The sequence below is a fragment of the Pantherophis guttatus genome, chromosome 7 (genome assembly GCF_059756535.1).
Source record: "Pantherophis guttatus breed Tessera chromosome 7, ASM5975653v1, whole genome shotgun sequence".
In the NCBI taxonomy this organism is placed as follows: Eukaryota; Metazoa; Chordata; class Lepidosauria; order Squamata; family Colubridae; genus Pantherophis; species Pantherophis guttatus.
Window position 1 is genome coordinate 84,459,919 of NC_142069.1, and position 26,579 is coordinate 84,486,497.

The 26,579-nt window shown below is 47.0% G+C and overlaps 1 protein-coding gene across 2 annotated transcripts in view; it reads right to left on the reverse strand.

Moving 5' to 3' along the window:
* TSPAN9 (tetraspanin 9) overlaps positions 1-26,579 on the reverse strand; it is a 145,667-nt gene that overhangs the window by 20,638 nt on the left and 98,450 nt on the right. For both annotated transcript variants that reach the window (XM_087873324.1, XM_087873323.1), the window contains 5 exons: positions 14,433-14,624; positions 9,205-9,279; positions 5,926-6,027; positions 3,522-3,659; positions 660-743 (listed from right to left, as the gene is read on the reverse strand). In XM_087873324.1, the coding sequence (XP_087729450.1) occupies positions 660-743; positions 3,522-3,659; positions 5,926-6,027; positions 9,205-9,279; positions 14,433-14,624 (591 nt within the window). The remainder of the gene's footprint in view (positions 1-659; positions 744-3,521; positions 3,660-5,925; positions 6,028-9,204; positions 9,280-14,432; positions 14,625-26,579) is intronic.

The window sequence follows — 26,579 nt, forward strand, 5'->3', positions numbered from 1 at the left end:
CTTTTTTTAGACACTTTTGGCCTGGATGATTGAATCTTCCTCGACATATTTCACCAGATGTACTTATCATTTATAAGTACTTATAAGGGACACGGTGGCTCAATGGCTAAGATGATGAGCTTGTCGATAGAAAGGTCGGCAGTTCAGCGGTTCGAATCCCTAGTGCCGCGTAACGGGGTGAGCTCCCGTGACTTGTCCCAGCTTCTGCCAACCTAGCAGTTCGAAAGCATGTTAAAAAAAATGAAAGTAGAAAAATAGGGACCACCTTTGGTGGGAAGGTAACAGCGTTCCGTGTGCCTGTGGAATTTAGTCATGCCGGCCACATGACCATGGAGATGTCTTTGGACAGCGCTGGCTCTTCAGCTTTGAAACGGAGATGAGCACTGCCCCCTAGAGTCGGGAACAACTAGCACATATGTGCAGGAGGAACCTTTACCTTTTACCTTTACTTATCATTGACCCCAGGATCACAAACCCAAAGAGCCTGGTTCAAATTTTGCACCACTGTGTCTTGCATGCCTACTTGGGAGACATCATGACTGCCATCTCCCAGATTCCCAGCTTGCAAAACAATATTTTTTTTTAAAAAAAAATCCAATTACTGGTCCTTCCACATCCTGAATCAAAGACATTCTGCCTTCTTCTAGTTAGCCCCATACCTGTATTATGAGGAGACACATCCCGACGGCCCCCGGGATATGCTTGTTATCTTCAAACCACATCATGACCTTCTCGTAGCAGCCCTAGAGAAAAAAAAAAAAAGCTTTTTAAAACTCCGTTTGATAGCAACAGCATTCTGAGCAAGAGAGAGAGGCTGGAAAAGAAAAGAACAGGTTTGCCTAACTAAAAATTTTCCCTACCAGTTCTGTGGGCGTGGCTTGGTGGGGGGGATTTCCTGTGACTGAGTGGGCGTGACCGATTTGACGTCACTCACAGCCACGCCCAGTCACATGACCCCACCCCCACCAAGCCACGCCCCCAAACCCAGCAGGCAAAAAAAATTAATTTCTATTTTCTATTCTAAAATCCTATTTTTATTTTATTATTTTATTTTATTATTTTATTTTATATATTTATTATATTATTATACTATACTATACTATACTATACTATACTATACTATACTATACTATACTATACTATACTATACTATACTATACTATACTATACTATACTATACTATACTATACTATATTATAAAATTTTCCCCTGTCACGAGATTCCTGCAGCCGCAGCCTCTTGTTTCCGGTACGCCTGGAGGCACTTCTTGTGTCAAAAGATGCAGCGGCTACACGCTTTTTGTAGCGAAACTTACTGGAGCCACATTCCCCTTCTTAAACGGATGGGGAGAGGGACAGCCCCGGCTGTGCCGCCACAGCGCTTTCCCTTCGGCCTGGTGGGGAGGGAGAGTGGCGGCAACGGTCCCTTCCAACCTCACCGCCTGGAGGCAAAGGCTGGCAAAATGGCTGCGACGCACCTGTTGCTGTGGAGGCACTGCAATTGCTCAGCCAGGATGGACTCGACAGGGGCTGCATTGGCCTCTCCGCCTGTGTCATGTCCCGCTCCGGCCGGCTGCGCAACTGTAAGTGCGGCAACCTGGTCTTCGGCAAAGTGAAAGACTACCCGCACTGGCTTGGTCAGGTACCACCGCCCAGGCCAAAGGGAAAGTGCCGCGGTCCGAACCAGTAGCATTTCACCCCTGCTTCTGCCCATCGTTTTCTCCCTTTTGGATTCTCCTTGTACGCAAGAGCCATTGGCAGCAGAGGTGGTATTCAGCCAGTTCGTATCGGTTTGAGCGAACCGGTTTAGCCACATTTTCAAGGCCAGGCACATGCGCGGAAGTCCCGTGTGCGGGGCAAACCGGCGATAAGAATATTGGAAACCCACCGCTGATTGGCAGGAATTAAAAACTTCAAATGAAATTTGACAAGGACTTATCAAGGTGGATTTTGCTCATTTTGTTCACGCACAAATTGCTCACCATTCTAGTTAAACAGTTTTTTTTGTTTTGTTTTGTTTAGAGATTACGGTAACTGATTGTAAAATATGAGTAAAGGCAAGGTTATTTTCATTCCGAATGTGTCTCTAGCGCGCACAATTAAAAAAAAAATCTATCTTAATGTATTTTGCATGAATTTATAACTATGTATTGAATCCCTCGAAGGAATACTTCCAGAGAATTTTAACTGTCATAAACTTGAACTGGGAAGGTGGAAATACCTCCCAGAAGGCAGAAGGTAACTCCATCTGTAGCAGTGCTGAAGAAACCTGCACAAAGAAACCTCCAGAAAGACTCCAGATTGACTTGAAGGTGACTTTACTTTTTATGTACTACACAGTACTTAAATCCTCTCTGGTGGAACGTTAAGAGAGCTGCACAAGTTCCCTCTGCGATCTGTAATCTAAGCATCAACCAGAGCCAAGTATTTTTAGCACCAGATCAATTCTTGGGCAAACGGCTGAGTGAACAACAGTTATTATCTATTAGGAGATTTATGCCTCGGTCCTATCCTGATTTACCTAGAGCAGGGATGTCAAACTGGATTTCTTCGAGGGCTGGACCAGCATTGTAGTTCTCTTCCGTGGGCCAACCGGGTGGGTGGGTGAGGAGGGGGAGAGAGATGAGATGGACTCTGCAGCACTCTGCCAGCTGAAAATGGGCCACGGGGGGACTCACAAGGCCCCCTGCAGCCCGTTTTCGGCCTCCACGGCCTCCTGCAGCACTCTGCTGGGCGAAATCGGGCAGCTGGGGAGGGGCTCACAAGGCCCCCTGCAGTCCATTTTTGGCATCCATGGCCTCCTGCAGCACTCTGATGGCCGAAAACACGACGCGGGGTGGGACTCACGAGCCCACCCCCATAGCCCATTTTGGCTGACAGAGGCGCTGCGGGCCGGACCTTTGATAGTTACAGGTCAGCCCAGATCTAAGCACCCCACAGGCCGGATCCAGCCCACGGCCCTTGAGTTTGACACCCCTGACCTAGAGGTAATTCCCACTGAATTCTACAGGACTTAAGGATTCACAATATATACTATTATAGGTAGTCCTCGGCTTACAGCCATTTGTTTAGTGACCGTTCAAAGTTATAACGGCACTGAAAAAAGCGACTAACCGTTTTTCATACTTATGGCCGTCGCAGCATCCCCGTGGTCACGTGATCAAAATTCAGATGCTTCCCAACTGACATTTATTTATGATGGACGATTGCAGTGTCCCGGGACTCACATGGTCCCCTTTTGCGACAAGCTGACAAACGAAGTCAATGGGGAAGCCGGATTCACTTCACAACCATGTTGCTAACTTAACAGCTGCAGTGACTCACTTAACAACTGTGGGAAGAGAGGTTGTAAAACGGGGCAAAGCTCACTTAACTCACTTAATCTTACTTAGCAATAGAAATTTGGGGCTCGGCTGTGGTCATACGTCGAGGACTGCCTATATTCCTAGTCAAAGAAGTAACCACGTTTGCAAGGATCTAAGGGCGAGTAAGCATTAGGGCAGCATTCAGGTGATGGGTTACCGTTTTCCACACCAAGCTCGTGTTGTTGGAATTCCGACCACAATCTTGGGAATTTTCCATGCAGCATCTGTCAGGGACAACGTTATCACCCAATACAGGGTACCAATCTCTGTAATCAGTTACCCCACAGCAGTGCATCTATGGGGAGGAAAAAGGGGAGAATGAGTCAGAATGTGTTGTTTTTTTTTAAAAAAAAGCATTTCCATTCCTAAGAAAATTACTTAAAGTTCACAACGTTATTAGAGAAATGAGAATATATTTCAGAAATGGACCAGTGGTGAAATCCAGGGTTTTTTTACTACCAGTTCTGTGGACGTGGCTTGGTGGGCATGGTGTGGCTTGGTGGGCGTGACTTGGTGGGTGTGGCAGGAGAAGGATACTGCAAAATCTCCATTCCCACCTCACTCCAAGGAAAGGATATTGCAAAATCTCCATTCCCACCTCACTCCAAGGAAAGGATATTGCAAAATCTCCATTCCCACCCCACTCTGGGGCCAGCCAGAGGTGGTATTTGCCGGTTCTCCAAACTACTCAAAATGTCCGCTATCAATTCTCCAGAACCTGTCAGAACCTGCTGGATTTCACCCCTGAAATGGACGTGTTATACATGTAAAATAAAGGCAAAAGATCAAGCATCTCACAACAGATAGTCCTTGATTAATGACTGCCTTGTTCAGTGACCTTCAAACTTGTGATGGCCCTTCCTTCCTTTCCTTCCCCTCCCGTCCCCTTCCCTTCCCTTCCCAGCAGGCAGGTAAAAGGCTGCTGCTGGATTGAGAAGGAAGGGATTGTGAGAGTGGCTGGGAAACTGTCACAGAATATCATGTGACCCAGGGGTGAAATCTACTTACCTTCCTTACTGGTTCAGAAGTGTATGTGCCGCGCACAGGCGCACTTGCTTCGCTCACATGCACGCATGCACATCACATGTACGGATAGACCCTTTGCGCATGCACAAAACCTTCTGCACATGTGCAGAGGGTAAAAAAAACATTTCTTCCTGGTTAAAACCAGGGAGTAACAACACCCGGGCGAGTGGGCGGAGACCACGAGCCACAATCGCTACCGGATCGCCTGATCCAGTCCGAACCGGGAGCATTTCACCGCTGATGTGACCACAGCAATAGTAGCCAGTAGCACTGAAGTAGCTACAGCTTTCCCAAATTTCATTTCCCCAAAAATCGTGGGGTTTGGATTTTGGATACATCCTAGCTTGTTTCAAACGTTGTTTGCCCTACAACTAACCATTTCGCGCAGATCGCGAGAATGAGCATTTTAGCATTATATAGGTAGACAAGCCGTATTAGCTTTTAACATTTGGCTGGATTTATGTAACAATTTGCAATGGGTTTTATTTGGTTTATGTTTTAATACAGGGTCGTTAAAAGGGAGCTTTAATATGGTGGCAAATCCCAGCTCAATAAACGGTGGTTATGGAAATAACGGTTTACTGCAATAGAGAGTCACGGAAAGCATATTTTTCAGCAATGAAAATGTTACAGAAGGTTACAAGCAATGCAGGCTGTACCAGTGGTGAAATCCAAATATTTTTTTACTACCGGTTCTGTAACTGTGGCTTGGTGTGGCTTGGTGGGTGTGGCTTGGTGAGCCTGGCAGGGGAAGGATAATGCAAAATCTCCATTCCCACCCCACTCCAGGGGAAGGATACTATAAAATCCCCATTCCCTCCCCACTCCTGGGGGAAGGATATTGCAAAATCTTCATTCCCTCCCCACTCCTGGGGGAAGGATATTGCAAAATCCCCATCCCTCCCCACTCCTGGGGGAAGGATATTGCAAAATATCCAAAATAAAGACCCTGTAGTACAGTGGACTAAGCACTGTTATTAACAACTGCTGCTTGCAATTACTGCAAGTTCGAATCTCACCAGGCTCAAGGTTGACTCAGCCTTCCATCCTTTCTAAGGTAGGTGAAATGAGGACCCAGATTGTGGGGGCAATAAGCTGACTTTGTATAAATATACAAAAGTATGAAGGCTATTGCTTAACTCATTGTAAGCCGCCCTGAGTCTCCGGAGAAGGCGGCATATAAATTAAAGCAAAAAAAAAAAAATCTCCATTCCCACCCCACTCTGGGGCCAGACAGAGGCCAGACAGATATTTGCCGGTTCTCCAAACTACTCAAAATTTCCATTATCAGTTTTTAAACTGTTCAGAATTTCCACTACCGGTTCGTCAGAACCTGCTGGATTTCACCCCTGGACTGTACCTAGATGAGAGTGTAATAAGTTCAAAAGGAAAGAAATTGCAGATTGCTAATGCTACCAAATGCCACTAGATGGCGGCAGCACAACAGCGAAGACTTATTGGCTCTCCTGCAGTGGCTGTCTAGTTTTCGACTTCGAATTTGGTTTGCAAAGATGTTAAGTGCTTATCTATTTTACCTCTGCTTGAATGATATTCCATGCGTTTTTCAGCCCCACATTATTTTCTGTGTTATACAGCTTGAGGCCCTCCTTCAGGTCCTGTTTCGCACTTTCACTCACCTATTTCAGGGGGGAAAAAATTGCTTTTTAAGAGTTCTCGTTGTTAACTCTCTACAGGTATCATTTTCCCCACGTCGTTTGGTTGGACACGGTGTAAACGCGCAAGACTAAACGGAACAGAATCTCTTTTGCAGAGTCATCCTTTAACGGGTGGAGACTCCCGGTGTCCGAAATAGCTTTGGAGAAAAATTCCTCAATGCAGGAGGAGTATCTGCAAGGGGTATGGTCAAAAAAGTCACAATGGAAGCCGCAACAGCGTGAGTGAAGCTGCCCCGTTTGAAATGTGCATTGCAGCCGCACGGAGGGTGCACTGCAGTAGCCCATGGAGGAAGAAACAAAGGCAGGAGTGACCATAAGAAGGGCCGTGGTGGCGCAGAGATTAGAATGCAGCATTGCAGGCTAATTCTGCTGACTGCCGACTGCCAGCAGTTTTGGCAGTTCGAGTCTCAGCGGCTCATGGTTGACTCAGTCTTCCGTCCTTCCGAGGTTGGTAAAATGAGGACCCAGACGGTTCGGGGTGGGGGGGCAGTAGGCTGACACTGTAAACCGCTTAGAGAGGGCTGTAAAAGCACTGTGAAGCGGTATATAAATCTAAGCGCTATTGCTTATCTAAGCCGTGGTGGCGCAGTGGCTAGAATGCGGTATTGCAGGCAAACTCTGCGGACTGCCAGCAGTTCGATTCTGACCGGCTCAAGGTTGATTCAGCCTTCCGTCCTTCCGAGGTCGGTAAAATGAGGACCCAGACGGTTGGGGGACAATAGGCTGACTCTGTAAACTGCTTAGAGAGGGCTGAAAAAGCACTGTGAAGCGGTATATAAGTCTAAGTGCTATTGCTATCTATCTATCATCTATCGGTGGTGGCGCAGTGGTTAGAATGCGGCATTGCAGGCTGACTCTGCCCACTGCCAGGAGTTCGATCCTGACCAGCTCAGGGTTGACTCAGCCTTCCGTCCTTCCGAGGTTGATAAAACGAGGACCCAGATGGTTGGGGACAATAGGCTGATACTATAAACTGCTTAGAGACGGCTGTAAAGCACTGTGTAGGTCTAAGTGCTATTGCTATTACTATCCTAATCCAGGAAGGGTGTGCGTTTCAACACGAGATGGATCTGCGCAGAAAGCTTTCCTGGCTGCACTTGCCACCAGCTCTTTGGAAGGAGCTAAGGGTGCAGGGAGACACACTCACACCCAATTGTGCACCCGTTTGATCTGGGGAAGCAGAACTCACTCAGGACTACGAAGGGAACGTCCCTGAATTCAGTGGTCAGGCAGCCACGCGGCCCTGCTCCTCCTTTCCCAAACCTTCCCCCTTCCCCTCTTCCAAGAACGGAGGGAAGTCCTTGGCTGCATCACTCAAGCCAGCCAGAGTTTGATGGATGTGTCTGAGTACCAGCAGGCTACTGATGATACCCGATCTCATTCTGATGGATGACCTCCCGAGAGGCCTCATGTGGGGGTGGAGAGAGAGAGAGACGACTGAACCTTCAAGGACCCCACAAACCAGGGGGGTTTCGTTCGGGACCTCCCCGCTTCACGCTTGGAGAAGAGAGAAGAGCCACTGCAACACTGCACCTTCCCCCCTCACCCGGTTCCCTTAGCTGATCCAGAAAGATTCCCCCAGTGATGGTGAGAGATCAAGGACAGCCAGGAGGGTCACGTATCTGAGCTCCACCAATAAATGCAATTCATGTCAAGCCAAGAGCCTTGATAGTACAGTGGTTTAGTGCACCCTGTTATTAACACAGCTGCCTGCAATTTCTGCTGGTTCGAATCTCTCCAAGGCTCAAGGTTGACTCAGCCTTCCATCCTTTCTAAGGTAGGTTAAATGAGGACCCAGTTTGTGGGGGCAATAAGCTGACTTTCTATAAATATACAAAAGAAAGAAGGCTGTTGCTTAGCGCATTGTAAGCCGCCCTGAGTCTCCGGAGAAGGGCGGCATATAAATCAAATTAAAAAAAAAAAAAAAAAGTCATTCCCCCACCTCAAACCTGATTGAAAAGAGCCCAGATAACACTAATACTACTGATATTTAACCATTATATTAGCATTAGCATTCATAATTACAGATATTAACAATACTATTACTAATATTAATGTCTGGGACCGTGATGGCGAAACCTATGGCATGCGTGCCCGAGGTGGCACACAGAGCGATCTTTCCGGGCACGCGAGCTGTCGCCCAACTCACCTGCAGCTGCGTATGCGCGCGCCCTGCCACTGGTATTCGGGCCTCTGGTGCGCATGCGTGCAATTCAGGGAATTGCTGGTCTTCGGAGCTCTCCTGCACATGCGCACCTGTTTTGAACGCGTTGCGTGTGCAAAGAACACGTACATGCGCAGATGGTGCAATTGCGTGGGCAGCACACAGGGGGAGCCGCGCAAATGCGCAGATGGTGTGGTTGCACATGCAGCGCATGGGGGTAAGCTGCACATTAGCGGACAAAGCGCGTCCCTCTTCAGCACTTGCTGAGTAAAAGGTTCGCCACCACTGGTCTAAAACAATGGTATAAAAGTCTAATCCCGCACAACGATGTATTTTCAAACTTTTTTTCTCTCCCTCTCTCTCTCTCTCTCCACCTTTTTATGCCATAAACAGGTTTTCTTTCTTTCTTTCTTTCTTTCTTTCTTTCTTTCTTTCTTTCTTTTTCTTTCTTTCCTTCCTTCCTTCCTTCCTTCCTTCCTTCCTTCCTTCCTTCCTTCCTTTCTTTCTTTCTTTTTTGGAGCGAGTTGATTAAGCGCTAAATACGCCTAGTCGGTTCTCAGTTAGGAACCGGTGAGCAAATGAATGTTTTCTGCAGCCTTTTCTTTCTATCGTGACATAAATTTTATCCCAAGAATTATGGTTTCGGCAATGAGCAACAGCTGTTATTTCTCTGACGGGTCATGCATAGCACCATAAATAAACTGTTAATTTCTTTCTCGGTTGACCTAGATCTCGTGTCTTTCTCGATTCAACTGAATGTACCCTTTCTGTAAAATAATGCCTCGGTCACATTCTTGCCTCCATGCTCATTATCTTTTGAGGGAATATATATGCATGCATGTATATATCCCCACCCCCTCCAAGGAATTACACTAAAGAAAAGAAGCTTTGCTTCCGAGGATGAGCTAACCAGCCTCGTGGTGTGTCTGTCTGTCTGTCTGTCTGTCTGTGTGTGTGGCTATATAAATACTTACCTTGTCCATATAAACAAAGAACAAAATCAGTAATATCAGTTCAGCCAGGAGAATGATCAGCAAAACGACAAAAAACTGCAAGAAAGGACAAAACAGGAACAGAGTGGAGGGTCAGAACCAGAGCACGGAAAGGGTTTAAAAAAAACCTCACGTCAATGATATCGCTGGATAGGAAAACACGAGCTGTGTGGTTACATTAACCTACTTAGGGATAATCAAAACAACAAGGGAAATAAGCTCTGATTAAACCCCCTCCCTACCCCCGAGACAGCTGTGGCCCACCATCACGTGGCCTGGAAGATCGGTCCAGTGGTCCCTGAATTGGGGTCACAATTCCCCCCATGGCAGCTGGACTGTGATCAGTGTGTGTCTTTTTTGGGCTAATGGGCTCCTGCTTAAATCACAGCTGGAGGTTATGAGTTGGGGGAGGAAAGCTCTGTCCAGCTTCAACTGACCGACCAGTTCTGAGTCCACCTAGGACCGAAAGCCTCGGTGACGGCAAATCAACTCTTCTTGATTGGTTAATCCCAAAAGTGCTTTTTCAAGAGGCAGTTTGGACTTTCTGGGTTTTTTTTTCTTTGAAGGCGTTTCGCTTCTCATCCAAGAAGCTTCTTCAGCTCTGACTGGATGATAGGGATGGAAGGATTTATACTCCTTGCAGACAACTGGTCGCTTGCATCCTTTTTAGAGGGTCGTTGAGGCCACCTGGAGGTTTATCTCTGTCCTCAGGGTCACCTGAGTGGTGCAAATGGGCGTGGATCCTTCTTGGAACTGCTGAAAGGACTGTGTTGTAGACTGGAGATAGATGTTATGGTCCGCCAGCAGCCTGCAGAGCTGACAGCGGAGTCGGACAGTGAGGAGGCTGGGGAGGACAATGGGCCAGTCCTGGAGTCAGGGGAAGGCCCGAATGAGGGCTCTGCGTCGGAGGCAGAGATGGAGCCAGGGCCATCTGGGAGCGATGCGCGGACTCCGGAGCCTCCAGAGGCGGACAGTAGAGAGGCAGAGAAACAGGAGGAGCCTGTTCCTAGTGCACACATGCGAAGAGCTGCCAGAAGGCAAGAGCAGCTAAAGCAAAAAGGACGACTCGGGAGTAAGGCCAGGAGATGATTGGCCCCTCCCAGAAGGCTTAAAAGAACAGCAAGGGCTCTTGGGATCTTTGTAGGAAAGCAACGTTGCTACATTTGTTTCTCGTCGGCGTCTCTTGCTTCTGAACTTCATGGGTTTTTGCCTTTGGCAGGGTGCCAAAGAAGACAAAGGTTGGTGATAAGGCCAAAGGACTGTTTATGTTTTGGAATTAATTTGGGCTAAGATGAGAATGAAGTAATTCTCAGCTGTTCTAATAAAATATGTTTGTTTAGGACTGATTGTGTCTGGTAATAACTATTTGGGTCTAGGTCACAACAACAGATGTCCTATCCTTTCCCCTCTGTTGAGAGAGGGCTGTTCAATTTTGAGATAGATTTGTCTTCAAAGAGGAATGTCTTCCAAGAAAAACCAGAAAGTCCAGTTGCCTCTTGAAAAAGCACTTTTGGGACAACCATGACCTGGATGACTGAGAATCTCCATAGTCATCTTGATCGGTTTGGATTGCTGAAATGTGTTCAACAGGTGCAGCGTTTGAAGGCAACTCGGAAGCCACCGATGGTCAAGAAGGTGGCAGTGAGTTGGCCAGCCTCTTTTGCAGTTGGTGCCCTGGCTGTTGTGACCTAGGCTTCCTTAGAAAGTAAACAGCACCAACTTAGTCCCGGCAAACCTCTTTAATTCATACGGCTGTAAAATTACTTTCATTTACAGTCCGCAAGGCTTGATAAACAGTCTTTCAGAGGAAGGTTATCCACACCCACGTATCTTATGTGGAACGCTGCCAAAGAGCTAATTTCCAGACGCAGGGCAAGGCCAAACTTGGCACAGAGTCACAAAAAGAAGTTTCAAATCTTGAATCGGCCAGATGAACTAATTGCTTCCTGCAAAAGCTCACGTCCAGTTCGCTTCTCTTTTATGTCTTATGGGAGGGGCCAATCATCTCCAAGCCTTACTCCCAAGTCGACCCTGTTTCCTTAATTGTTCCTGTCTCCTGGCAGCTCTGCGCATGCGCACACTGGGAACAGGCTCCCGCTGTTCTTCTGCCTCACTGATGTCAGACTCCGGAGGCAGCAAAGAACTACCAGATGGCCTTGGCCCTCTCTCTGCCTCCAACTCAGAGCCCTCATCCGAGCCTTCCCCAGACTCCAGGACTGGCCCACGTTCCTCCCCAACCTCCTCACTGTCCGAATCTGCTGCCAGCTCTGTCGGGCCGCAACACTGGCTATCATGAGGATTCACCAATTTACATCAGGCTCTGCCTTGCCAGAACCAAGAAGAGGTAGTCCTTGACTTACAACTATTCATTTAGTGACCATTCGAAGTTACGACAGCACAAAAAAAAAGAGACTTATGACTGTTTTTCACTCTTACGACCACATGGTGACGTGATCAAAATTCAGACCCTTGGCAATTGACTCGTATTTATGACGGTTGCAGTGACCCGGGGTCACTTGATCCCCTTTTTTGCGACCTTCTGACCAGCAAAATCAATGGGGAAACCAGATTCATTTAACGACCATGTGACTAACTTAACAACTGCAGTGGTTCACTTAACAACTGTGGCTAGGAAAGTCGTAAAATGGGGCAAAACTCAGTGAACAGTTTCACTTAGCGACAGAAATTTTGGGCACTTATGGTCATAAGTCAAGGATCATCTGTACTGTAAAGCTTGTTAAGAATGTCCCCTTCCGACTTAAATTAGGGGCATGTCAGTCTTCTCCCACATTTTGGGATCCTTTTTTCCTGGAATTTCATAAAGCTCTCCCCTTGGTTTTACCTTAAAAGTGGCTGAAGGTGAATTTATTATGCTCGATGTGTTTGAATCCGGTTAGGTGATAAAACTAATAAAACATATTACGATAAAGCAACTATAGCCAAGCTGATTTTCACCAATAACTTGTTTTGCTCTTTCAAGATTCTTGCATGCTAATTTCAGCTACAGCAGTGGCCAAAATTGTGGAAACCTTTTGGGAAAAGTGTATTTTTGAGGTTTGATGGCTAATAACACCACTTTTTTTTTTTTTTTTTTAGGTGGAGTTTCAAGACAATCCTATTCCACTGCTGGAATGTCCTGGGAATAGCCCAGACCTTCACCCAATTGAAAATCTATGGAACCGACTAAAGAAACTTGTTAGTCAGAAGCGACCCAGCAATAAAACTCAGTTAATAGAAGCCATCATTCAATCTTGGTTCCACATTATAACAGCTGCAGAACTCAAAGACTTGGTTCACTCCATGGGAAGACGTTGTAAGGCCATCATTCATGCTAAAGGTTACCCCAACTAAGTATTAACTGACATGGGGATCATTTTTGTATATCTTGTTTTTTCCCTTTTTTCCCCTTTTCTTCTTTATGCTGTAACTGCTATTCTAATAGCAAATCCTTCATAAAAGTGATTGCATTACATTCTTGATTAAATTATCTTTCCATTGCTATATAATTTTATGGTACTACTCCAAACAAAAAAAAAAAAGTGGTGCTATTAGCTAGTTTTAGAAAATACACTTTTCCCAAAAGGTTTCCACAATTTTGGCCAGTACTGTATTTTAGCCAGGGAGGGAGGTGTGCATAAGAAAAACTATGAACAATCTAATTTACAAAAAAAAAAAAGAATGCTAAGTTCACTTTCACTGGTTACGGGGCTCGGTTGTCAAACTTTTACAGGTAGTCCTCGACTTGCGACCTCACTTGGCCCCCAAATGAATGTTGCTAAGCGAGAAAAATGTTGTTCCACTGTATGACTTTTCGTGCCACCGTCGTTAAGTGAACCACTGCAGTTGTTCAGTTAGTAGCACGGTTGTTAAGCAGGCTTCCCCATTGACTTTTCTTCTCGGAAGGTCGCAAAAGGGGAACAGGCGACCCTGGGACACTGCAACCGTCATAAATATGAGTCAGTTGCCAAGCATCTCAATTTTGATCAGGTGATTATGGGGGGGGGATGCTGCAACAGTCGTAAGTGTGAAAAATGGTCATAAATCCATTTTTTCAGTGCCGTTGTATCTTCGGACGGTCACTAAAGGAACTGTTGCAAGTCGAGGATTATTGGTATTGTGATGGAGGCTTCGGGAGAGGAAAAAAAGGCAGTTTCTTATTATTACTGTTATTTTATTATATTGTAATACAAATAAAACTAATAGCATTAGTCATAATTATTACTTTCAATCCAACTTACATATTTCTAATAGTGATACATATTTATATAAAGTTGCAATCTTTCATTATTCAATTATTCCATGTTTTCTCTTATTAGAATATGGTTTGAGCCTAATAAGTTGTCCAGGCAATATATGTGTTCTGTGACTTTAATATGAATATCTATTGTGTAACTTTAAGGCTTTAATGCTGAGTCATGCTGTAATTAGGTAATGACTGGTTGTGAGAGTATTTAAGCAAGGTATTGTAGTGTTCAGTTGCTGCTATGATATGCTGCCATAGTGAGGACTTGCTATCTGCTATCATCGTTTGATGGATCTGCTACCATCGTGGTTTGTGAACCAGAGTGAGTTTGTTATTCTAACCAACTACTGTTTGTTGGGTAAGAAGATATCTGTAACTACTGGACTGATTTAACTGGCAAAGACTTGGAATTTGTTTAAAGTCTATGAGACTGTTTTTTCTACTATAAAGTAAGCTTTTGATAAACCAGTTTGCACATCTCTTATTCATTGCTCTCAGCAACGTTTCCTTGTGCATTTACTCTGCTGGTTGGTAACACAACACCAACATCCTTAACATCTCTTATTATTACTCTTATTTTATTATATCAAACTGTATACACTAATATTCCCCTTTTAGTGTATACCAAGGTTGAAATGCTCCTGGTTCGGACCGGTTCAACTGAGCCGGTAGCAATGGCAGCTGGTGGTTCGGAGAACTGGTAGCGATGGTGGCGCAAAGCTCCGCCCACCCATCCAGTCGTCGTTACTTCCTGGTTTTAACCAGGAAGTAACCTGTTTTTTACCCTCTGTGCATTCGTAGAAGGGTTGCGTATGAGCAGAGGGTCCACGCGCTTCCGAACCGGTGGGAAGGTAAGTAGATTTCACCCCTGGTGTATACAGTTTGATATAACAAAATAAAGGAGAAAAAAAGGCAATTTCTGAAGTCCCTGGCATGAAACAGAAGAGCCGTACGGAATCCAACTTACACTTAAAAGTAGGCACTTGTTTTCTTTGATGGCACCCAAACAGCCTAGGAAAGCTGTCACCATGACAATGGTCCCGATGGCGATGACCAGGTTGGCAGCCGAAAGCGACGGGAACGTGGGTGAAAACGTGGCGAAGTTTCCTTGGGATACCGAGAGCCATATTCCCACGCCTAGGAGCCCACAGCCGCACAGCTGAAGAAAAAAAAGAGAGGAAGAGACAAAAAGAGATGAGGAAGAGGAAAAGACTTGTGTCTTTGCCCTTTGCCACACAGACTGGCAGAAGACTGGCACTTGGGCTGGTGAGAGGAGGGAGATGCCACTTGTGTCCCTTTACCGTGGTGTGCCTGCTGACAATTTCCTAACAGTGAGAACCATTCATCGGTGGAACGGTTTGCCTCCAGAAGTTGTGGGTTTCCAGACCTTGAGGTTTTTAAGAAGAGACTGGACAGCCATTTGTCTGGAACGGTATAGGGCAAGGGTGTCAAACTCAATTTCATTGAGGGCCGCATCGGGGCCAGAAGTGGTATTCAGCCGGTTCAGACCGGTTCGCCCGAACCGGTAACAGAAATCACGGGCGGGCCTCGCCTCCCCGGCTCTATGCCATCCTATTTAAGCATGTTTTTTACCCGTGCGCATGAGTGTAAGCCACACGCGTGAGCAAAGCACATGCACCGAAAGCCGTGCACATGTCTGGATGTGCACGCGCTCACATTTGCGAGCCGATCGGGAAGGTAAGTGAATTACCACTTACCTGATCAGGGCTGTGGTTGACCTCGGGGGGCCGGGCAGGCATGACCGATTGGGTGGGTGTGGCCAGCTTGACGCCACTTACTGGGAGTGGCCAACTGGGTGGGTGTGGCCAAATGGGTGGGTGTGGCCATCTTGACATCACTTACTGGGTGTGGCCGACTGGGTGGGCGTGGCCAGTTTGATGTCACTCCCCAAACTGCTAGCCCAATGTTTCCTCTTCACATTGAAGCAACGCGGACTGGCCCCTTACATTTTCCAGGACAGCCCCGCGGGCTGGATCCAACCACATTGCGGGCCAAATTCGGCCCGCGGGCCTCGAGTTTGACACCCCCCCCGGTATAGGGTCTCCTGCTTGACCATTGTATCTTGACTAAGTGACCAACGTATCTTGCCCACATTAGAGTTTTGCACTTAGGCAAGAAAAAAACCAAATGGACAAATGCAGCGTAGATGAAACCTGGCTCAATAGCCATTAACTGATCTTGCAGTCTTAGCAGGCGATCAATTTAATATCAGCCAGCCAGCCGTGTGCTGCAGCCACCAAAAAAAAAAAAGAGAGAGAGGGAGGCCCCAATGCAATCCTAGGCTGCATTAACAGAGGGATAGAATCAAGATCATAGGAAGTGTTAATACCGCTTCAGAATGCCTTGGTAAGACCACCCTTGGAATACTGCATCCAGTTTTAAGCATTATGAGGTTTTTAAAAAAATACTCTGGAAAGAGCGCAGAGAAGAGCAACAACGATGATGGATTGCACCTGAGGGTAGGACAAAAGCAATGGGTGGAAACTAATCGAGGAGAGAAGCAACTTAGAACTAAGGAGAAATTTCCTGACAGTGAGAATAAAATAAATAAATAAAATAAATAACTTTATTGTCATTGTACGTGTATACACAGTATATCCATACAACGAAATTCACTTAACACCCAAAGACCAGGTCCAACACACATAACAATCCCCAAACACACACCCTACCCACCACAAATTCTCCACCCCTGAACCACCCAAACATCCACACAACAGACCAAATAATGCTGTCCAACAGCTCACTGATGGTGGCCCTTTAGTTCATTGTTGAGTGCAATTATAGCTCTGGGATAAAAACTATTCAGAAAACGTGCGGTCCGAGTTTTAATTGTCCTGTATCTTCTGCCAGAAGGCAACAGTCCAAAAAGATTGTAAGCAGGATGGGAAGAGTCTCTGAGAAAGTTATGCAACTTTCTCAAGCAGCGAGAGTCGGAGGTGTCGTCCAGGGCTGCTAGCTGGAGTCCGATGATATTCTGGGCAGAACAATTAATCAGTGGAACAACTTGCCTCTAGAAGTTGTGGATGCTCCAACACTGGAAATTTTTAAGAAGATGTTGGATAGCCATTTGTCTGAAGTGGTGTAGGGTTTCCTGCCTAAGCAGGGGGTTGGACTAGAAGACCTCCAAGGTCCCTTCCAACTCTGCTATGCTAAATTCTAAAATTCTAAATTCTAAAATGGTGACGATTAGGGGGCTGGAGGCTAAAATCTATGAAGAACGGTTGCTGGAATTAGGTATGTCTAGTTTAATGAAAAGAAGGACCGGGGGAGACATGATAGCAGAATTCCAATATTATTTTTTTTTAATTTGATTTATTTGCCACCCTTCTCTGGAGACTCAGGGCGGCTTACAATGTGCTAAGCAATAGCCTTCATACTTTTGTATATTTATACAAAGTCAGCTTATTGCCCCCACAAACTGGGTCCTCAATTTACCTACCTTAGAAAGGATGGAAGGCTGAGTCAACCTTGAGCCTGGCGAGATTCGAACCTGCAGTAATTGCAGGCAGCTGGTCTTAATAACAGGGTGCTTTAGACCACTGTACTACCAAGGCTCCCTATTTGAGAGGCTGCCACAAAGAAGAGGGAGTCCAGCTATTCTCCAAAGCACCTGAGGGCAGGACAAGAAGCAATGGGTAGAAACTAATCAAGGAGAGAAGCAACCTAGAACGAAGGAGAAATTTCCTGACAGTGAGAGCAATTAATCAGTGGAACGACTTGTGGGTGCTCCAACACTGGAGGTTTTTAAGTAGAGACTAGACAGCCATTTGTCTGAAATGATAGAGTTGTCTCCTGCTTGAGCCTAGAAGAGCCTCCAAAGTCCCTTCCAACTCTTGTATATTCTGTATTCCTGCTAGAAAGATTTAGTGACCAGACCTGGGTGCCAAGATCCAGCTGATGATTAGATGACTCCAGAGGTACAGAGAACTCCAACTCTCTGTTCCTTTGGAGGATTTTGGCAGCCAAGATCTGGTTGCCCTAAGCAACAATGTCTTTCCCTTCAACATACTCAGGCCTTGAAAGAAGCTCAGTTGGTTTTGGGGGCTGGGAAAAAGTCACAATGCTAGGTCTGGGGGGGGGGGCGGGCGGGACAGGACCACTGACTTCTCCAGACAAGAGTCCCCCCCCCACCCACAAGTTCCTCTTCCTTGAAACAGACTTTATGTGCTTCTTAATTAATTCACTTTTCTTCTAATACACGGTCCTAAACAGATGGCGGAGCATCTAAAAATACGATATTCCTCATCATATATATTTTAAAAGCTTGTCATGTGAGAACCTTGCTGTTGGCCACTTGTAATTTTGCAATAGAGCCGCCCCCCCCCCCGTTGCTAATTTTTCATAGCTCGTTCACACCTGCCCACCGCTGGATGAGTTGGTCCAACAGTGTGACAAGAAGAAGCATGGTGACCAACTATCCAAGTTAACCATGACAAAAAAAATGCACAGATTTTAGGCGCTTTCGCCTGCAAGCTTAGAAACGATTCTAGGACCGGGATGGCACCTGTGCCAGAGGTGGCACGCCAGCTGCTCTTCTGGTTTCCGGTGTGCACATGCGCGCCAGCCAGCTGATCTTGAGCACCAGAAAACTGCCTGAAAATGGCCCAAAAATCGGCCAAAAAACAGGCCATTTTCAGGCCGAAAACGGCCAAAAAAACTACTTGAAAAATACCCGAAAAACGGCCTGAAAATGGCCCAAAAACCAGCCTAAAACGCCCAAAAAGCAGGCATGCACTCGCCAGCTGGTCTTTGGGTTTTTGGTGCAAGCACCCGCATTCCGGTTTGGGCACTCGGTGCCGAAAAGGTTCGCCATCACTGTTTTAGGACCTTCCATCCTTCCGAGGCCGGTAAAACGAGAAGTCAGATTGTTGGGGGGGGGGGGAAATAGACTGACTCTGTAAACCGCTTAGAGCAGCGGTCACCAACTGGTGGTCCGCAGAAAAATTATTTGCATTTTTTATATTGCACTAAATCAAGGGTCCTGTTCTGTCCCCGTCTCACACACGCACACAAACAGATAGCCAGGGGTTAAATTAAACTGGCAGACAACAAATTCTTTCGATAAGAGGATTGGCAGCAACCCAGTAGCTGCTTGCCAAGAACTTTACTCAGAGGGAGGGGTTGTTCCTCCAACAGATAAACCCAAACAAGATACACACAGTTCAAGAATTGTCAAGTCCAGTCCGTATTAAATCCAAGGCAGATAACGTTGCTTCAAAGATACAATGTGACTCGCTAGTAGTTAGTTTTGTCTGTCACAGAGTCTGAATGGCCACCTCACCCCCTTTTATCCCCTGTGGGGTGTGGTCCAGTGACTAGCTTAATCTCTGGCACGCCTCCTTTTCTGCTGTGTGCACTTGTCTCTCCGACGCTGGCGTGGATCCAGCCAAGACTTATCTCCATCACTGTCTGACTGCGAGGAGATACCTGGCTCCTGGCCAATCTCTTCTCCTTCGGGAGACACCTGAGGCATTACCAGAGAGGAGGGTCCTGGAGAGGAAGGCCTCCATGTTCAGAGCCTTCTCCCTCCGATAAGTTGGCCTCGGGGATCGGAGTCACAAACTACGGCCCCTGCAATGAACACTTGTATTGCTGCAGAAAATCTCTCCCTTCAGGGTCTTATTGTGTGGGTCAGAGGGGGGAAGAAATTCTGACTTGGGGTCTGCTTCAGCCTCCTGGTGTGGGGCTTTGGGCGAAGGCTGGGGGGAAATGCTGCTGGTGGCAAAGAGCCGGAGGGCCTCGTTCCAGTGGGACTGCATCATGGCCTGGAACTGGCTGCCCATCTCAGCCCTCTGAGCCTCCAGGCGCCGGTACCTGGCCTTGCACTCCCACAAGTTTTCCCTCTGCTTGGGAAAGCCTATGCTTGTAGTCCTCAGTGAGGTGCTTCTGCTGAGCCTCCTTCTCAGTCAGATCCAATTTGAACTGAAACAGCTGTTTTGCCAACTCTTTCTCATGGTGGCTGCTTAACTCCAACAACTGCTTCCCGTTGGGGCCCTAAGGAGCCCGAGCGAGCAGGCAAGGAGTGGTTAGGAGGGGAGGGGTGAGTAGAGGCCGGCGAGGCACCCCTCAACGTGAGTGACATCATGTTGGCCACACCCACCCAGTCACATGACCACCTAGCCATGCCTGCCCAGCCAGTCATTAGGCAGATCATATTAGTGTTCTGCGGGATTTAAAATTATGAATTTAGTTGTCCCTGAGGTCCAAAACGTTGGGGACCCTGGGCTTAGAGAGGGCTCTAATGGATCGTTTCTCAACCTTAGCAGGGTTCTTTAGTTAGCTGGGGAATTCTGGGAGTTGAAGTTCACCCACTGTAAATTGCCCAGATTGAGAAACACTGCTGTAAAACACTAAAGAGCGGTATATAAATCTAAGTGCTGTTGCAAAGTACAAGATTCTCCTCCACCACTGCCACCGCTCTGCAAGCTCCACTCTTTATTAGCACTGATAATGTTACCTACTTGGGTCGTGAAATGTCTCCGAGAAAATAACCAAGCTCAGAAAGCACCACGGACTCTCACAATGCCATTACCTTCCTCCTCCTCTGTCAGTTTGCAAACTTTAAAATAGACTCTTCCAAGTGGTTGGCTTCCAGTTTCAAACATACCAGGTTGCCAATGCCTAGAATTTCCAGATGTTTTCAAACAGCTGGAAGGCGGCAAGTATGGAAAATTGCATTTAAAATATGTTTTCATGTGCGTTTCCCAAACTGGGACGTATTAAGACCGTTGCCGCAAACAGCACGAAAACACCATTTGGTTTCTGCTCTGCTGAATAACCCTCCTTCAACTAAACTTCTCTGGATCGCGCTGTTCTAAACCGAAAGCATTCTTGGTGTTTTTGCATGCCTAGGAAAAAAAACAAAAACGAGGGAGTCTCTTTTCCTGCTACCGGCGTTTAAAATTAGAAACTTGCCAAGCTGATTTGAAACTCTTGGCAGATGAGCAAAATATTTTTGGACCGGCATTGTAGCCGGAGACAGCTGACTTTTATTGCGATGACATTATGAATTCTCTAACCCAACTGTGCTAAATAAATTCAGAGCGGAGATAAAAGCAGGATCCTGGGGCAAGAGAAGATAATGAGGGGAAAAAAAAGGAGCTGGAGGTGGGTCAGAAAAAGAAGCTGGTTTCTTTTGTCGAGCCTACGGAAGTGATGACGACCTCTATACTCTTGGTCTTGGATGGATGATAGGTCAGCCATATTTGTTGTGGTTGGCCAAGACTTCCCAAGAGCTGACGTGTGGTTTGAGTATCGGTGGTGATAAATTCTTCTTAGAGAGCTGGGGAGCGGTCCAGTGGTGAAATCCCAATTTTTTTACTACCGGTGCTGTGGGCGTGGCTTGGTGGGCGTGGCAGGGGAAGGATACTGCAAAATCTCCATTCCCTCCCCACTCCTGGGGAAAGAAAATTGCAAAATCCCCATTCCGTCCCCACTCTGGGGCCAGCCAGAGGTGGTATTTGCTGGTTCTCCAAACTACTCAAAATTTCCGCTACCGGTTCTTCAGAACCTGTCAGAACCTGCTGGATTTCACCCCTGGAGCGGTCCCACTTTATCTAAAGGGGGGGGGGTAGAGAGATCTTCCCCCTCCCTCCTCAAAAGGCCACTGCTAGTGGACAATTTACATCCGGTTGCCAACTTTCGCTTTCTGGTTGGGAGGCTGTGGTGAACAGGGACTGCCCAGCAGCTTCAAAGGGAAGATTGAAGGAACTGGGACGTGTTCAGGGGTGGGGTGGCTGCAGGGGTTCGGGAGAACCTCTAGCTAAGATTCTGGGCAGTTTGGAGAACCTTCAAATCCCACTCCTGGCTGGCCCCGCCCACCCCTCCCCACCCCTCCCAGGAGTCCCCACGTGGCCCATTTTGGATGCAGGTAAGGGCAGGGTGCACGCAGAGGCTCGGGGAGGGCAAAAAACAGACCTACCAGACGTTCAGGAGAGGGCCTCCAGAACCTGGGGAGGGCATTTTCGCCCTCCCGGAGGCTTGCGGAAAGGCTCTGGAGCCTGGGGAGAGCAAAAACACCCCCCCCCACACACACACACACCATGGTGCAGGAGGCCACGCCCACACAGCAACCGGGCAGAGAATCCGTTGCTAAAAATTTTGAAGCCCACCTCTGGACGTGTTTAGCCTTGAGGGCAGTGGACTGAGGATATTAAGGGGATGCCCTTTAAATACTTGAAATGAAGTCTGGTGGAAGGTCAAGACCTTTCTCCTATGATCTCATAGCAGGAGACATGGAATTGTGGATTACGTTTTTAGGGAAAGGCCGTTTCCAAAGGAAGGTTGAAATCGAATGAGACCCTTTCCTAACAGCCTGAGTTTGTTTGACAGTGTGGCACCACAGAGAAGCCGAGGCCTAAATGCCCATCTTTCTTGAGATTTGCACGCCGAGGAGGTGGTGAGTCAGATCCGCTGGCCTCTTTGAGGCCTCTGCGGCTCTAGGATTTTATATTCCTATAGTGGTTGCTGAGCTGAGCCTTTGAAATATCCCCTTCGTTAAACATTCCTTCTGGCTTTGTCAAGGTTATCTTCTTCTTCTTCTTTTTTTTTGCTGACCCATCAAGTTGTCCTCAGCTGGTGAAGCGATTCTGTAGCTGAGCGAAAGGCAACCAAGCCAGGGAGCTGGCAATCAATTTTCTCTGCTCCACCAGACGCAAGTCCTTCGGCTCCGTCTTATCCTTCTTCCCCCTTTTTTTCAAAGAGATTGTGGCTTTTTTTTATGCAATAAGCAAAGCGACGTTGAATCTGCCTGGAGAGCAATTTTTCTTTTCTTTTTTTTTTTTTCCCTTTATCAATTGCAAAAGTGAAATTTTGTTCAGGAGAAAGAGCGGGGGTGGGAAAGCGATGGGAACTCAATCCAATTTACTGGCATAATACGAGGATTTGTTTAACCGATTAGAACATACTTCCTTTCCTTGTTTATTTGGGGAACAGTTGAATTGGGGAATGTCAAGAAGGAATCTCAGAAGGTTTCCTTTTAGGACTTGTGCACTATTTCATAAGACAGATACCTCCTACCATCCTCTAATTACCTAAAAGGAAAACATGGTAGGTAGGCAGGTAGGTAGACAGACAGATAGGTAGATGATAGGTAGGAAAGTAGGTAGGTAGGTAGATGATACGAAGGAAGGAAGGAAGAAGGAAAGAAGAAGGAAAGGAAAGAAGGAAAGATAGATAGATAGATAGATGAGAGAGAGAGAGATGGATGGATGGATGGATGGATGGATAATAGGTAGGAAGGTAGGTAGGTAGATAGATGATAGGTAGGAAGGTGGGTAGGTAGGTAAATGATAGGTAGGAAGATAGGTAGGTAGATGGTTTGTAGGTAGGTATATAGAAAGAGAGAGAGAGAGATGGATGATACAAAGGAAGGAAGGAAAGAAGGAAAGATAGACAGAGAAAGAGAGATGGATGGATGGATGGATAATAGGTAGGAAGGTAGGTAGGTAGATAGATGGATGGATGGATGGATGATACGCAGGAAGGAAGGAAGGAAGGAAGGAAGGAAGGAAGGAAGGAGATAGATAGATAGATAGATAGATAGATAGATAGATAGATAGATAGACAGACAGACAGAGAGAGGGATGGATGGATGGATGGATAATAGGTAGGAAGTTAGGAAGGTAGGTAGGTAGGTAGAAAGATGGATGGATGGATGGATGATACGAAGGAAGGAAGAAAGGAAGAAGGAAGGAAGGAAGGAAAGAAAGGACAGACAGACAGACAGACTGACTGACTTACAACCATAGTTAAATCTGCAATTTCAGTCATAAGTCATGACGGTCATTAAGCAGGTCACCAGGCGAACACCCCAAATCTTACAACCTATTTTGTGGCCGTCATTAAGCAAGCATTGTGGTGGTTAAGCGAATGTCACCATCATTTTTTATTTATTTATTTATTTATTTATTTTGAAAAAGCCCATTTGGCACCCCAGTGATGGAGCACTCACAACTCTGGAAGGCAAGTTATTCCACTGATGAATTGTTCTCACTATCAGGAAATTTCTCCTGACGTCTAGGTTGGATCTCTCTTTGGTGAGTTTCCACCCATTGCTTCTTGTCCTGCTTTCTGGTGCTTTTGGAGAATAAGTGGAATCCCCCCTCTCTTCTTCTCTGTGGCAGCCCCTCAAGTACTGGAAGTCAACCCCCGCTAATCCTTCTCTTTGATAAGCCAGAGACATACCTAGCTCCCTCAACTGCTCATCATATGATTTAGCCTCCGGAAACTTTATCATCTGTATTGTTCTTCCCTCTGCACTCTTTCTAGGGTCTCTGCATCTTTTATTAGTTTAGAGTATAAAATACAAAATACAAAAGCAAATATAGGAAACACAGGGAAGGGGGAAGGGAAGAGAGAAGCATGGAAGAGAAGTGAGAGTCTCTGCATCTCAAGTAAATGAAGGTCCCATTGAGATCGCAGGAAATAATCGTTTGACGATCGTGGCATTTGGGAAATAAAAGAGTTTTGCCATACCCTTAGTCTAGGATAGGGATGTTGTGGTCCGGCGGTAGCCTGCGGAGCTGACAGCAGAGTCGGACAGTGAGGAGGTTGGGGAGGAACATGGGCCAATCCTGGAGTCTGGGGAAGGCTCGGACGAGGGCTCTGTGTCGGAGGCAGTGAAAGGGCCATCTGGGAGGTACGTGCTGCCTCCGGAGCCTCCAGAATCGGACCTCAGCGAGGCAGAGGAACAGGGGGGGCCTGTTCCCAGTGCGTGAATGCGCAGAGCTGCCAGAAGGCAAGAACAGCTAAAACAAAAGGGACGACTCGGGAGTAAGGCTTGGCGATGATTGGCCCCTCCCATAAGACTTAAAAGAGGAGCAAAGGGACTTGGGCCTTTGCAGGAAGCAACATTGTTAATTCTGTGCAGTTTAAAGCCTGAAGCTCTGTTTGATTCTGGACTCCGTGTGGCTTTGCCAATGAGGTCTTTGGGAGCGCGTCAAGGGAGATAAAGGTGGGTGATTATCAGCCTTATCCCGAAGGATTCTTTACAACTATGTGGGACTCATCTGTGAATGAACAGAATTCACAGCTGTTGCAATGAAAGAGGTTTTGGGGACTACTCGTGTGTTTTACTGACTCAGGAAGCCTAGGTCAGAACAAGGGATGTCAAACTCAAGGCCCGGGGGCCAGATCTGGCCCGCGAGGTGCTTACATCTGACCCGTGTGGCCACCCTGGAAACAACAAGGGACCAGCCCGCGGTGTCTCTGCCAGCAAAAATGGAGCTTGGGAGGCCTGCAGGTGGCCCTCCCGAGCTCCATTTTCACTGGCAAAGGGTCACAGGAAGCCGTCGCAGCCGAAAACGGAGTCCAGGAGCCCATTTTCACTGGCAGAGCGCTCGGGACACCCGACACGAGTGATGTCGAGCTGGCCCACGCTCACCCTGGCCTCCCAGATCAAACACAACCTTGACGCGGCCCTCAATGAAATCGAGTTTGACACCCCTGGGTCTAGGATGTAAGGTAAAATGATTATTCGAAGCTATTTAAGGGATTTCGTACTGTATTAACAAAACCAACACTTTTTTCTTTCCTCCCTGCCCTGGGCAATTTATGCAACATTGGCTAATGTGGGTCCGGCAAATCACGTGATCACAGAACACATTAGCAAGGCTGGCTGCACCGAACACACTGAGCCGTATGAATAAACGCTTAACACATCCGAGCTAGCATTGTAGGAATGGTCAAATTGCTGTCAAAAGGGAGCTTTCCTTAAGAGAGGCCAATGGCTTAATTTTTTTTCCTCCCCGGTTCCTTTTTCAAGTCTTTAACCCAGCCAGCTGTGATCCACATCACGTATTTCCTTGTGCAATAATGCCCTAATTTGTACCCCCTTGCAAACTTTTTACAGGTATCAAAAGACAGAAACAAGCAAGCTTAGCCCAAAAAAAGGCGACTTTTAAAATGGATAAACATGTTCTAGGACCGTGATGGCATGCGTGCCCGAAGTGGCATGTCACCTGGGATGTGCGGCGTCGCCTGTTCCTCTTCCGGGTTTCTGGCATGCATGCACGCGCGACAATCAGCTGGCCTTTTTGCATGCGGCAGCACCAGAAACTAGAACAGCTAGTCTTCCGTTTTCCTGCATTGAGCATGTGTGCCAACCAGCTGATTTTCGGGCCTTCTGAGCCCACCAGAAGTAGTGAAACAGGCTGTTTCCTGCCTCCAGAGGGCCTCGAGGGTGGTGGTGGGGAAGGCCTGTTTACTCTCCCCAGCCTCCAGAGCCTTTCTAGGAGTCTGGGGAGGGCAAAAACGGCCTTCCCAACCCACCCGGAGGCCCTCCAGAGGCCGGAAATGGCCTGTTTGCCAGCTTCCGGAAGTACCTCTGACTGCAGGCGCCTGTTGTGGCTCCGTTACCTGAGCCTGTGTCATCGGCAGGAGAGTACTCCGAGAGTGAAGGAGAGGAGTTGGCAAGGCCTCCCTCTCCAGGACCCTCCTCTCTGGCAATGCCTTCGGTGTCCGTCAAAGGGCAAGATAGGGCCGGGGCCAAGCACGTCCACGCAGCCACAGGTGGACAGTGATGAGGGTAATGAGTCTTGGCTGGATCCTCGACAGTGTCGCAGAGATAAGTGCGCACAACAGAAGAAAAGGTGTGCCAGAGATTAGGCTGAGTCACTGGACCACACCCCACAGGCTATAAAAGGGAGCATGGTGGCCAGTCAAACCTTGTGACGAACAAAGCTGAAAGCTTCCACACCATTCTGCATTGCTGGACTTTTGCTATAGACTTTGCTGGATTACCTCTGGACTTGATTTACTCTGTAATTATTGAACATTTTACTTTGATGTACCAGAAGCGGAGAGAAGTTATCTCTTCCCTTCGTGAGTAATAAACTCTTGGCAGGCAGGCACTAGGTTGCTGCCAAGATCCGTTATCATAAGGAAAAGGATTTTGTCGGCTGGTTTGGTTTTTAACTCTTGGACGTCTGTTGGTGTGTGTGCGTGTGGGACGGGGACAGAACAGCGCCCACTCCAGCATAACTGAGCAGACCATTCCCATTATGAAATGGAGATGATAAATGAACCAGCCAGCTCTGCTGTAGGATATCATTACTCTGTCTTAAGCAAACTAAGGTTAGTTGTCAGGTAT